The sequence below is a fragment of the Frieseomelitta varia genome, unplaced genomic scaffold, assembly GCF_011392965.1.
Source record: "Frieseomelitta varia isolate USP_RPSP 00005682 unplaced genomic scaffold, Fvar_1.2 scaffold_277, whole genome shotgun sequence".
In the NCBI taxonomy this organism is placed as follows: Eukaryota; Metazoa; Arthropoda; class Insecta; order Hymenoptera; family Apidae; genus Frieseomelitta; species Frieseomelitta varia.
Genome location: NW_025110009.1, coordinates 418,684 through 433,437, shown reverse-complemented (window position 1 = coordinate 433,437; position 14,754 = coordinate 418,684). Strand labels below are relative to the sequence as shown.

Sequence of the window (14,754 nt, the reverse complement as noted above, 5' to 3'; positions counted from 1 at the left end):
ATGAATATTGGGCTTGAATTTAATTTAAAGCAGACAACCTAGATCTGTCAGTAGCGCGAAAATACAAGTAAAAAATACGAACCCAGAAATTGCCAACAATTATAAATAATAAGCTACGGAAGTCTATCTAATTTTATATTTTTATAATCATACAGTATCGGCCAGCAGTTTGTACTTCATACTTGATTTATTATAATTTATTTATTTATTTATTATACGTTATTTATTATACGTTCCGTATTAAAATACTTGTATAGTAGTAATTGAAGTGCGGACTGATGAGAACGCGCACTCAAGTAGTATATGTCTTAAAATGACCCAACTGAGAAAAGCCCGACCCATTGAAGACATACGATTAATTACATTGGCGCAACTATTTACTCATACCTCTGTCTATTCTAAAAAAATCTATTTTTCTCACCATGAAATTCTATTTCTTATTTTTGACTTTCGAAAATCGATTCTTTGTGTGATGAGGTTCAATATTGGAAACTCTGAAAGGAATTCGCTGGATATTTTTCTTCGTCCCCATCTCCTCCATCTGAACTTTACGAAATTAAACGATCAATTTATAATGTTACGATAAATCATCGCTCGGCCCTTTAATAGGTTAATATTATTATCAATAATTATTAAAAAACCTACGAATAATTATTAAAAAACGACTTTAATTCAACATTACTTACCAACGTTCCATCGTTGTCTCAACATCGTCGGGCATATTTTTGCAAGGCCTCGAAGAAGCAACGAAACTCGGTGCCAAGTTATTAAACAACGAGGTTTATTACTCATATATACAAACGTTTACATGCTCGTTAAAAGATTCGACCGGTTGACTGACCAAGCGTAAACGCGTTCGCCAGTGAAGCGCGCTCATTCTCGCACGATACACCAATTATTCACACGGAACAATGTTCAACATGAGAAACCACGTTACCGACGACGATATCGGAAATGCGGGAAGCTTTTTCGACTTGGGAGACGAACATTCAAGGAAGAAAAATTTATTGTCTATATATTTACAAACGTCGTTACGAACGAGACGCTCCATTCCTTATCTCCTCTCCTTTCTTTTTATTCTTTTTGCTTTACTCTCCTTTGCTTTTCTTTCTCTTTTACATTCATATTTACGATTAATTAAAATCTAGATGAAAAATAAGAGCAAGACCTCGCGACAGTTCAGGAGGGAATCTTAACGATACTTATTGTCTATTTACAAACGTCGTTCGCCATACTTGGCGTTGCTTCTTTTTCCTTTCTTTCTTTTCTCTTTGGCATGAGTCAATCGTAGTTTCGCGATAGGACAGTGAAGTGTGAGCCGCGCCCGTTCCTTCCGACTTCCACGCGAATAAAAACCTATTTCGAAAGTTTCCGAGGCTCGGGAATGTCACTCCTCAAACGATTCGTTCTTCAACCCTCTATAATTGGAATTTCATTCGTTCTCGCTAAGAGAAAACAAATTATTGGAAATGCAGGGACTGTTGGATTGTGCAAGTGTCGACTTTTGTAAAATCGTAATCGATTTGTTTCGAAATAGAAATTTGTTCTTATAGAGATGATCAAGCTGAATGATGAGCGAGATATATAGATGTTCGACATTACACGAATTTATTAATTTCGAACGTTCATCTTGGAATAGAAATTTCTGATGAAGATGAGTTGAAATAGTTGTTCGACAGTTTATAAATCCGTCAATTTCAACCGTGTATAAAAATTCTTTTCGAAATAGAAATTTTTCAGTCGACCATGGTAAATCGAAACTGGGTTTTCGTCGCCGCGTAAATTTGTCAATTTCAATTACGAACTAATCTAACTGCGAGTTAAAAAATCTGTACGAATAAATTCTTCGATCGCGAGCAATTTTCACTTACTTCCCCGTAGAAAATCGTGAGTAACATTTCTACTTTATTGTAAACACACCTACCTTGCAAAGAGACTATTGATGCTGTACGAGAAAAGAAAATCCAGATTGATTGTGAAAACATGTAAAAACTTGCAGCTTGAAAAATTTACTCGACGGAGAAACGACACTTTCTGCTATTCAGGCTAGTTTTAAAAATTCGATAATAGCATGATTCGCTAGATTCTATGAAATAGAACACAATTTCAGCATCGAGGATTAATGTTATTAATCATTCTGCGTCGAGAATTTTCCACAGTAGCGCGAATCATGGAATGACTGTGAATGGGTAATTTGAATTTTGTGCGTATTCGTTGCATCGTTTGAAATATTGAAGAACTTGCAACTGCATTTCAAACGATACACGTAACTGGAGGACACGAGTTTACGTATATCACACTTGAAACAAATAATGAAGCTTCACATATGCTAATACGTGTGTGCCTTGCGAAAATATTCGAATATTTATCGTAGGACAATCGTGTGTTGGATAAAACATTTTGAAATTTCTTTAGTATTATAATGAGAGATGATTGTTATGATTATTATTCGAAAATGTAGATCGTAGAAGTTACGAGACAGTAATTTCAAGCGTATATTTAAAAAGAAAAATTAATATACAGCGTGAATAAAAATTGTCTTCTGCGATACAAATTAATTTTATGTAACGTACACTTTCAAACTGATACTTTTTGCGTAAAATTAAATATTTCTATACATACACGTGCATATTTTTAGATTTGTTTCAAATTTGACACGATCACGGTAAAATTTCAAAATTTTCTATGTAACACACGCGCGCGCGCGCGCGCGCAGAGAGTATATCGATAAAGATTTCCCATAAACGATCGAATATTTTCACGATTCATTATAGAGGGTTAAATTCCCAAAATTTATTTAAGTAAATTTACTTACCTTCTCCCCTTTTTCTTCCAAACGTACAACTTCCTCTCTCTCTCGCTCTCTCTCTCTCTCGCTCTCTCTTTCTCTCTCTCTCTCTCCCTCTCAATTCAGCTAAGCTACTTCCATTAATCACAGTATCCCCGAATGACAATCACCCAAGCAACCATCGAACGTTAAAGCTGACACATACGAACAAAATGCATCAGCATTTCTGATCTCGGCAGTCCTGAAAAATGAGTCGCGGTCTCGTCAGTTTGGTCAGCGTCAGCCGATGACGCCATAATCGTCAACAAACCATCAATACCATCTATATACAGCTCTCTTGAACACGCGAACTTCTCGTGTAAATGTCGTGACTGCGGTGAACGGGTAGCGTGCTAGGTCGTAACGGGCTCAGGCTCTTCTCCACCTGTTTCACGTACCCGTTCGGATAGATCCACGAGTCCTTCGCGAGCGGTATCGACGACGTCGGATGATCCAGCTCCTCCAAACGACCGAAATCTTTCGTCCTCTCCGACTTCAGGCTCTCGTAATTCGGCTGGAAGATGTCGGGCCTCTTGTCCATCTTGCTCGGTATCACGTCCGGGTCGTCGTCGGCCACATCGTTGGTCATTTCCCTTTTAACTTCGTCGCTGGTGTCCTTGGTTAACGGGGCTATGACCACCCTGTCCTCTTTGTTGCCGTAATGCACCACCTCCGTGTGCGTTTTCATCGGCTGCATCGGATGATTGCGACGATACAGGGTGACGATCACGCCGACGATCAGAATGCACACGGCCGTCACCCCACCGGCGAAGCAAGCGACCAGGAGGCTGTAGTCGGTGGTGTCGTCGGAAGTTCCGCGATCTGCGGACAGAAGGAAACACGTGGTGTTAAAGTCACGCCTCGGACGCGAACTGAAACTATCTGCCCGGTCTAATAATATTCTCTCTGAACTGAAGATGTTTTTGCGTCTCGTTTCACCTTCGTGACTCGTCGAACTTTACGTACGAACTGTGCGCATGTTGCTAATCTAATATTTACTCTTACTGTTTCTGTAGATCGGTCTCGAACGTTCGTCGTATTCGTTATTATCCTGCGTAATTCGCATGGCTGAAGAACGGCCAACAATGACTTTATTCGTTACAACGACATTTACAACAAATGCCACGCAATTGCAAACGAAAAACACAATGACAAAATTTACTTTTTAACCTCTTACGCTGGAATGCTACGCACGTCGAGAATTTTTTGTCCTAAAATTGTAACATTTTCTCTTAGTTTTCAATAAAACCCAGGCAAAACAAATAATACATTTATTACTTCTCAATCATTTCTATCCAGTGATGTCCATACCGACGAGTTCAAAGAGAAAGCAACGAACTTTTGTATACCGGTTTGGTCGTTCGTTATGGTCCGCAGTCAGTTGCCAGTGCAAGATTGGTTAAATTAGACAGCATATTTAAATTAGAGGGAGACAGTTCCCCATACCGACTCTAATGACGACTTTCAATTTCTTCTTTTTCCGTGTTTCAAACGCCGAACTTCCGCGAAATTTTGCGTTCGAGTTCCAAGTCGCGGCTCGAGGCTCGAGGGCCCGCTGCACTTAACAAACATTAAGAAGGGAACTTTCGTGTCGTTTCAATTTCAATGAAGACAAACTCTTGGGAAGAGCAGCTAATTAAATCCCGGAGACCGCATTACAAAATTCAACGAGGCTGGTCGAACGAGGCTGATCTTAATTACATTTCTAATTGCACGAGCGCGCGCTCGCGCATCGGGATGAAATTTCGAAACTGGCCGCCGCCGTTCAATAACGAAATTCAATTATCCGCGCGACCTATCCGCGAATTGAAAACCCACGACAATACCTACGCGGCGCGCTCGATCGGCCCCGGAACGAAGAACGACGTTGGGAAAACTCCAGCGCGGAGTGTACGTTAACAATCGTCAGCAATTTTAAAAGCCTCGTTAGCGGCGCTGATAACGAGTGCATCGTCCGATTCTCCGCATTCGACCAAGCCCTCGATTCCCATCGATATCATCCATCTAACGATCGTCTTTTACGCGAGTCACGTGCCTCCATTCAGAAGGAATTCCACACGAAAGGAACACGTGGAAGCTTCGTCGATAAACGGTGCAAACGGTTCCATCGATCTTCCAATTAGACGTTCCCTCAATTCGTTTTTTTTTTTTAATTCAGAAATGTGAATGATTTTTCGATCAGGTCGTTTGAATTATTCTTTCAGTTCTTCAAGATTATGTTTCGTGTATTTACATTTTACTGCTTTTCTCTCGATTGTAATATCTTCTCTTTTATTATTTTTACTTTGACTTTTTATCATCTATTTCTGCAGATTACGCTCGTTAATTCTTATTTTTCTTTGTGTATCAAATGGCTAATAAATAAATATGCTAAATAAATAAATAAATACGTATCAAAATAGATAAGACTGAAGTACAGCAGAACCTTTCATATCCGCATCCTCCGAGCATTCTACTATTGTACCTCGACATTCTGTTATCAGAATATTTTACATCCTTTCCTGTTATCAGAATATTCATTAGTAATGGTCCTATCCATGTGCTTGTTTATTTTTATTTTATATGTATCTAAAACTTGAAGTGCAAAAAAACACAGGACATGCGGAAGTATTAGATCGTTGCAAATAAAGTGATTAAAATTTTTTTATGGAATTTCCAGTCGCCACTTTTTTGATATAACATTAATCATATTACGACATAATGTGATTATCTTTGATTGTAATTAAATATTACTGAGCAGTATTAAGTTATTATTGTCATAATAATTATGGATTTTAGTCATTAAATCGGACATTTCATATGCAAAAATTTAATAAATATTGAAAGTAGATGTATTACGTTGTATTTAATAGAAGACTCGTATTTAGAAATTCGTATTTAGATTCCATTTTCTTAATTACAGTCATGGAAATGTAAAAGTGCATTAAAATCTACTGTTCGATTATATATATAAAATAATTATATATAAAACAAGACAAACAATATTAAAACTACGTTATAGACTTCATTGTTCCTCTTAGAAAATTGACGTTGAAAACTTGTCAAATACACGTGAATTAATTTTCGACTGGACAGGAATGGACAATTGGCACAAGATTATTCCACATGCGAAAAAAGTGAAAAAAAATGGAAAGTAAAATATTTGGTCCGTTTCCGAGAGAAACATACAAAAGTTTCAAAAATTAGACTAATTCGCGGTTAAACTCTATTTTCTTGAAAACGAAGAAAAAAATCTCCCTCTCCAACGAAAAAAATTTCATTCTACATATGTATTTTTTCACATGTAGAATTATCTCCTGCCAATTGTCTGCTCCTCGCTAGCTGGCCGTTAGCCAAATTCATCTACCTGACAAGTTTTCAAAACTCAGTTTTCACATAAATCTTTCAGATAAATCTTTTATTTCTGATGTTCGTCCTTTCTTTAGCTGTAGAATCACCCTACCTAATCTGTACCATAAATATTTTATAAATATTTTACAGATATTCGATAAGTGTAAGAATTAGTAACTTTTATACTAGACATATTTTGATCGACGTTCTATTTTTTATTGATCTTGTCTAAAGTCGAAATTCCGCTTATAAATTATCTCTGCCATTTACCTTTTAAATTTTCCTCTGCCTGCCACTGTATATTTAAGTCGTAGTGATAACAACGCTTTAATATTCTTTATAATTATAAACGTTAAAACTAGTTCGGTTATTCTTCCATCTACAACATAAACGAACATGAAATTGTTGAACGTTATTATTAAAAATATTGAATTCTAACGACGATTGAGAAACTGAATTTCGTTAATTGCCATTTCGATTAAAAGCGTAAAAATAATATATTTGTAATGAAAAATGAAAATAAGTAAGACGTCGATAATATTGTTAAATATTATTATGAAGCGTAAACCTGATTCCCCATTGTATTAATTTAGTTAATTCGAGTTTAAAGCGGTACTTTTTTCGTATATTAAATCAACTATGTTTCCAATACACTGAACGATTTTTATCGGTCAGAATTAACAACGAAAATAAGGTTAAAGTTTTCAGGATGGATATTAAATTACCAGGGAAATTAGCAAAGCTGTGAAAAGATGAGTGCTTTAAAAATACGGGAAACACTCTCATATACGACGTTACCAATTAAATATAAATTTAAAGTACAACAATTTTACAAAATCACTACAGCTTTCGTGTGAAGTGTAACGTTAATTATATTAAATGTACATGTAAAAAAATGTTGTGTCAAAGCTATTAAAAACATTCGCATGGAAAGTATTAAGCCGCTACAAAAATCCCAGTTTTGCTAAATAAAATTTTAACTGTTCATTTTACATATTAATTTGAAATGCCATTACTTACAGTTGCTCGTGAAAATATTTATGAGATATTTTCATATCTCGTTTAATTAACATTGCGATACGTTTAATTCCATTTACTTAACATTGTACACACTTTTGAGATTGATCCCCCAAATATAACCAAACATAATCGTAACAATTGTTTCTCTTTGCAGCGTCAATGACATTTCGGACCAATAATTCACATGGCACAAATAATACTTAAAAACTCCTCGTTCTAGAACAGTTCCTTTTTCACCTAAATTCCGGCGAGCTTGTCTCCCCGGAATGTCACCCCTTTCCTTCGTTAATTTCGTTGAAAGTTAAACCGGTGCATTAGGAAGTATTTACTCTGATTACAAATTGCCTGTAAATGTTAGCCGTACACAAATCAAATTATCCCGGTATATGTTTGCCCCAGGAATGGATACGTACACATCTGTACAGGTGCATACAGAGAGGCGTGTACATTCGAAACGTTCGTTGGCTAACGAACCGAAGCGCTTTCTGAATGCCAAAGAGCTCAGTCATCGTCGTCGACGTGGGTCCGGTTTCCTCTTTCCTTCTTAATCTTTGCTACCGGAAGTTCTTTAGCTACGTTTCTCTGTCCCCCTCCTCGCCCTCCAATTCTTCCTCGTGATCCAATAAATAAAGAAGAAAGAGGATCTTGCTCGCCGGACACGTTTAAGACGTTTCCCCAGAAACGACCGTGTCGCCGATTCGAATGTTCCATTCGATCCTTTGGCTCGATGTTCTATTTCGAGAAGAATTTCAACGACACACGATCCACTTTGATAATTGAAATGACTCCGTTTTATAATGAAATATCTCGTTATCGTACAACGATAGATGGAGATGTATTTTAGATTTATTTTGTGTGTCGCGTAGAATACTATACGTGTTACAAATGATAGTGTAATTCGTTGCATTTTCAACAAAAGTCTTAATCTCGCGATGGAAGAATATTTATCTATTTGTTCTATTGATTTCTTGGCAACAACTGGCCACGAGTGAAATTGAAATTAAAACGAAACTTGATGCTTGATATTTTACGAAAATTTTTAAGATATATCTGGAGATACATACGATCGTAAATTATCTTAATCACTCTGACAATAAGACTCTAAAATGCTCTAACGGAATCTTTTAAAGTCTTTGTAGGATAAATTTCCATCCATCGTTGATTATTCTTTTTTTTATTTATGCTAATCAGTATTGTATATTATGACTGAAATATTTATTAAGTTAATATATTTCCACTTCTGTTTGAAATATACGTAGCTAGCATTGTATATAGTTGCCTGAGACCAAAATTAAATTCAGCATGTTTTACATATTTATTTGTATCTAAATACTATCGATACGACTATCACAATCATATTGGTAAAATTTGAATCTGACAATGTATATATAACAGATACAATTTATTCATTATAATTAGTAGAAAATGAACAATCAATATGATTCTAATCATATAATGAGTGATAAGAAACAATCATACTGAATACAATCATTCAAAGTTATTGATAAAATGCTGAAAGTAATTGCTGAAATAAATTTTGTGATCTTTCCAAAAAAATAACGTGATTTATAAAACGGAGCTTTACTTTAAAAAAATTTCTTCTCGTCATTTCTTCTCTTCATTATTGATCGATTTGTTTATTTCTTGTTTGCACGAGTCTCGATCACAATGTGAATCATAAAACGCTCTTGTTGATTATACTCTTGAATGTGATTTTCTTTTAATTAAGTTCCGCGTCTCGTTTCTTCGGTATCACTTGCGTCGTAATTAGGTTAAAATGTTTTCAGACGATGGAAGGTTTAATGATTATAAAAGTTTTAATGAACAAAAAAGCGTACTGTTCAAACACTTCTTCTTACAATCAGTGCATAAAACTATCGTGTAATCATTACACGTTCCGAGTTAAAATCACGTTTCGACAATGACAACGTGTTTCTTGGAAAATGTACAATGATTGGGAAAAAGTGCGCGACGCGTTTCTTTATAATGGAACGAAAATTGTTTTATTTGTGTTTTTCACCGTGGTGTAGAAATATTCCAAAAAAAAACAGACCTGAACACCTGCCTTGTTTTTCGTATGTTTCAAAATTTTACACGTCTTCTGAAATCTGTACGTTTTCACGCTGACAAAATTCATTACTATTATGAATGAAAGATATAAAGCATGAAGAATAGCTGTATTTAACATTGTGCGATGTTGCTACGTATCGCACGTATTTTGCATTTTTGTTTTCATAACAGATGCGCGCGTGCATCTGTTAAAACACGCAGCCACCGTGGATTGTTACATTATTCGAAGCAAATATGATAATTTCGAGATTGTAATCCAAATGTGATATATAAATTAAGATGACATTGTTTGTTCATTTATGTCACGAGCATTATTAATTACTCTGACAGATTTTAATTCTGACGTTCGCATTATTCGAAGCGCGATACAATAAACATGAACACGATGAAACAACGAGTATCAAAATAGCTGGCCAATGATCGTTTGATCATTACTCTCTTTCAGATATTCTTTATCTATCATACATAAATATTTAACCTGCAAATCAGGTCGTGCATTTCAATGAAGTACGTCTAAATTTTGGAAATGAAATTCGATAGATTAATGCAGATAGGATTTATTTTTAACAGAAGTGGAACAAAACGTGAAAATATAGGAGATCTCTAAATTATCAAGTCACGGGGATCAGCGATTCATACTAAATTAAGATTACTTTGAATTATTTATAATTAGAACCTAATTAGAATTACTGAGTACGAAATTTTACAACAGAATTTTTGATTATAAATAAAGGTAACGATAATGAAAACTAATTATATTTGAACGTATAGTGTATATTATAGAATAAATATTTTGTGAAATGAAAATTTAAATATTATTATAAGACATGTATTATGATTTACAAAGTAAATATTACAGGGAAATATTATTAGAATTAATTCGAAACAATGTTTAACTATCTGCGTTCTCTTTCATGTTATTGATCTTTAAATGTTTAAAAAGAAACGCAGAATTGGTGATGTAGAAATAGAAATAAATAAAATCTAGTTTCATTACATATACGTCTCCTTTTAAATATATAGAATTTTATGACACAAGAGGGAAACGCTTCGTTGTGTCAAATATTCATTTAATATATTATACATTTATTATTATTAGATGAATTCACGTCATGCCTCCAATTAATTGGAACAATCCTAATGATCCTCGTCATTATAATTAAAATATTCTAATATATAAGGATACATGTACGAATCTATTTACATATCGTCGCGTAATTTTTAATGGATTGAATTGTGTAAAACTACATCCCCTTAACACGTCTCTCGTCCGAATCTCGAAATCTCCACAAAACGTTGACATGCGTCAACTTTTCTTCAGTTTCATTATTCAAAGCACATAAAAATGTCGCGTACGATCTCGTCGTGATGCCAAAAAAAACTATCTCCCCAACGTAAATTGCCTTTAATAACACTGTTTTCATTTTTCAATATGTCTACATTCGTACAGCCGTTTTATTTCCACCACTCTCCAATACCTTCATCATTTTGTGCCCGGTTAGTGTAGTTAGCATAACGCGTTTCTGTCGGGGACATTAGAATGCTATGTAAATGATTCTACGATTAAATGTAAACCAGATTGTGTGCATATGTACATACATACATATGTATGTGTGCCGTCTGAATAATAGGATGTTCGAATAACAATATTCAAGGTAGCCAAGCATTCGGATAATGTGAATTTGGACAAGAAAAGTTCCACACCTTTGTCCTTCTGAGTCGAATGGAAAATGAATTTTACAAACACGTACATTCCTGCTCTTTTGCACGTTGTCCCTTTGATCAATTTCCGTTAACAATTTGTAGTTAATAAGAATATAATAGCAGTATATGATAATAATTAACAATTTGTATGATTCTCAGACCTCTGATGAATATTACTAAAATATGTATAAATCAAAGCCAAATTAAATGCCTTCAAGCTGCGCGATGTTACAGCGAGTAAATTAATTTAATTGATTTTTAATTTGACTTGATTTTAGTATTAATTCGTGAGAGAATGCAAAGGATACAAGGCCAAATTGGATATTCAAAGTTTTAATAATTTAGCAGAAATACGTACGTTTAACATTGAAACTAAATGAAAACTGAAGTGTAAAACTTGTATGTCAAAGAATTCCTAATTCTCCAACATCGAATTATTTTAATTTGGCCTATAATTCGCCACCTACTGAAATTGTTATTATGATTATTTCATTGTATTTTGCTAAATAAAGTATATCTGAAAAAGGTAATGTAATAAAGTACTCTAAAAAAAAAAAAAAGATCCATTACAAAACTTTCGTCATTGTTAATTATATCAATCCCTGTTATCCAAGACTTAAGCCTGCTCTGTGTACTTTATACTTCTCTAAAATTAAAGACCACAAGTTTAAAAAGAAAACCTCTGTTTGCTGAGCCGATTGTTTAACTAACATTTAACTAGAAAAATCCGAGGCTCGCGTACTGTGCAACCAGAAATCCACCACGGGAACTATCCGTGGCACGAGTAAACAAAGAAATGCATTAAATAGCCAGGGAACCGGTGCTCAAACGAACCGGCAGCAACGCGGAACGGAATTCATTTCGCTCAAGCGCAATCGTTCGCATTTATAAAAGCTCCATCGCGCGGGTTCTTGCCGGGTGGCGGTTAGCAGGAAATGACAGGGGGCTCGTAGCCCCGAGACCCCGGTTGAAACGGTTCCCGAAGAGGTTCTCGCAAAAGGTTGGCGACAGGATTGGAGGCGGTCCAGGCCAGCTCCGCATTACCAGTAGGAACGGTATACAGGCCGAGATCCAAGATGAGCTCGTGTTGCGGACGTGCCCTGTCCACGTACACGTAGCCTTTGTACGTGTACAGAGGCGAACACCTATCCGAGAAGGGGCGCGAGCGAACGTTTCTCCACAGAGAAACCGAGATCGCCCACGGACCGGCATGAATAAACCATGAGGATGGAAATTAAAGGCGATAAATGCGCCTCGAATGAGACAGCAGCCCGAGGAAAGGGACTCGGGCTCTTTATAGGATTTTAATTCAGCCCCGCGCGGCAAAGGAGGATACGAAGAAACGTGTCGTACGGGAGGAAAGGCAGAAGCGACCGCGGAAAGGGAGAGAAGAGTGCCGGGGAATTATCGCGGATACGCGTATAATTGCGCTGTTGAAACGCGTGGACCAAGACGCTAAGTAGACGTCACGGTTCGTCCGAGTCTTGATGCAATTTCGGCTAATTGAGACACGTAACGAACGTGGCGAACGCGCACCCTCTTACGGTATCGTCGTTCGTATTTATGGTTTTCCGCGACGAGCATCATTGTGACGTTCGTGCCTTTTGGGCCTTTTTATACCGCACGGCCGTCACCGTGATTTCATTTAATTCAATTTTTGAATTACCACTGTGAGAATGTTGCGAGCGTATCCATCGATCAGTTATTATATCTAGTCTGCAGAGAATTAAGGAAAAAATTTTACTCTGATCATTATGACGAACAAGAGTGTATTTGTAAGGTGAAAAAAATGTCTCTTTGATTAGTAAAATGACATTTGGTTATGTTCAAAATAATAACTAGAAAAGATTCGATAATTCAGCCAAAAGAAATATAAAACTTCTAAATATTAAATTGACAACTATATTGATTTAGATACATGCAAGTTAATATCAGAGAAATGATTGTTCTATTATTCAATACTTTCGTCTCTGTTAATTCAGATATGAAAGATTCTTCTGTAGAAATTTTTCTACGCGTCTCAGAAATTAAAATACTAAATAGATGAAATATCGAATTACAGTTACCGTTTTCCAATAATAATAAATAACAATAATTTAACAATCAAGTTTCTCAATATTCTCAATATAATTGACAGCACTTGTATCTTCAATAAACGCTACACTTTCATTGTAATATAAACATTAAATACAACCTGCTGTTCTAATTAGCAACGTCTACATCCTCGATCGTTCTCGCGTCAATGAAAAAAGAAAGATATTCGTAGAACTCACCGGTGGTGTACATGGCGACTGCTTTGAGCGTGACCGGTTCAAGGACTACAGGATCGCTCCGACCTTTCGCGTTGACAGCGTAGAGATGAAGCCTGTATTTACGACCGGGCTCTAAACCAGGAACTTCAAAAACCGGACCGGACTTCTCTGTGTGGTTCAGAGAGATAGTGTTCACGTGATAAACGTTCTCCTCGCTGTAGACCTCCAGTTCGTAATTAGTTATGGGCAAACCGCCGTCAAATCCTTCCGAGCATCTGACGATCAACCAGTCAGCGTCCCTCGAGTCCGTGACTTTGAAATCCTCGTGACCTGTTTCACGGAAAAGAAATTTGTCCGATAATTTCGAGCAGCACGTTCTTCCGAGAAGATTACACATAACTGCTGTGCCACTACCGATCGAAAAGTTGTCGATATTTTAAACAAGCGAAGGAAAAAAGAAAAACCACGTAGCAATTCGCTTGTCCCTATTTTAAAGCTCTCCACTCTGACAGTTCTGACAATGAGTTCATTTCTTCCAAGAATTTTATGTTTTCGATTGAAATTCTCTTTCAAAACCTTGCCATACGATTTTCTCCCCTCCGAATTTCGATAATTAGAGTTAGATGACAAAACAGAGTTAGGATTCCTTGAATTTTTAATCAAAAATCAATTTGTTACAGATTACTATTATTTATCGTGTTAATGTTATCTTCTAATGGCGGACGTGAATGAAATAAATGAACTTTCACAGAGAAGAGCTCGCATGCGAAAAGAGCGTGACTCACAGTTTTTATTATCTGATATATAGTAACACGGATAATGTCAGTGCCATGATACTATACACATGTGTACACCTCTTTTCACGAGGCCACTTCCTGATCTCATATAAAACCTGATAATCAGCGCAAAAGTATTAGGGAAACGATAAATCGGTCGAAATTTTTCAGATAAGATTTCAGAACATCGCGGAAATGTGTGAAAGTTATTTGCGTGAATCACAAGAAAAATTATTCCCATGATTTAAAATGTTTCGGCATTTCTGCAACATTATTTAAAACCTCCTTCTATTTAATAAATATCAACATCTTTTCTTTACATCTTTCCTCTACATTCCAGAGGAAATGGAATAATAATCCCGAATTACGATATGCCGCAACCAACCAAAAACGAGCAAAAGAATATTAAAATCCCAAAAGACGTCTTCCTTCAGAAAAATAGAAAATATTTTATTTTCGAGCACAATGCTCCCAACTGCGATTAATTACACGCGTTTAGAAATGACACTCGCAGCTAGAATAATCACATTCCTCGTGAAAATCAACGTTAGAGTGAAAAAGATTGCACGAGGGATAGAATGCCAAAAAAAAAAGATCGATCGCGTCCGAAAAAGAAAATGCCGGTGGTCCGAACTTCCGAGCAAACGCCCGAAAATAACGTCAGGAGGAATGGACATAAAACGACGGGAAAGTAGCCTAACAACGTTTAACGTGCCGGCCGGTCGGACCAAGACCAAACAGCGTCAAACATCCCCATCTCCCGTGTCGCTTTCCT

At 36.2% G+C, this 14,754-nt stretch overlaps 1 protein-coding gene across 2 annotated transcripts in view; it reads right to left on the bottom strand.

Annotated features, from left to right (window-relative positions):
• Positions 1–764: 764 nt before the first annotated feature.
• Positions 765–14,754, bottom strand: part of LOC122529036 (hemicentin-1-like) — a 71,354-nt gene continuing 57,364 nt past the window's right edge. For both annotated transcript variants that reach the window (XM_043654762.1, XM_043654763.1), the window contains exons 8-9: positions 13,225–13,533; positions 765–3,649 (exon numbers count right to left, since the gene is read on the bottom strand). In XM_043654762.1, coding sequence (XP_043510697.1) covers positions 3,111–3,649; positions 13,225–13,533 — 848 coding nt within the window. In that variant the 3' untranslated portion in view covers positions 765–3,110. The remainder of the gene's footprint in view (positions 3,650–13,224; positions 13,534–14,754) is intronic.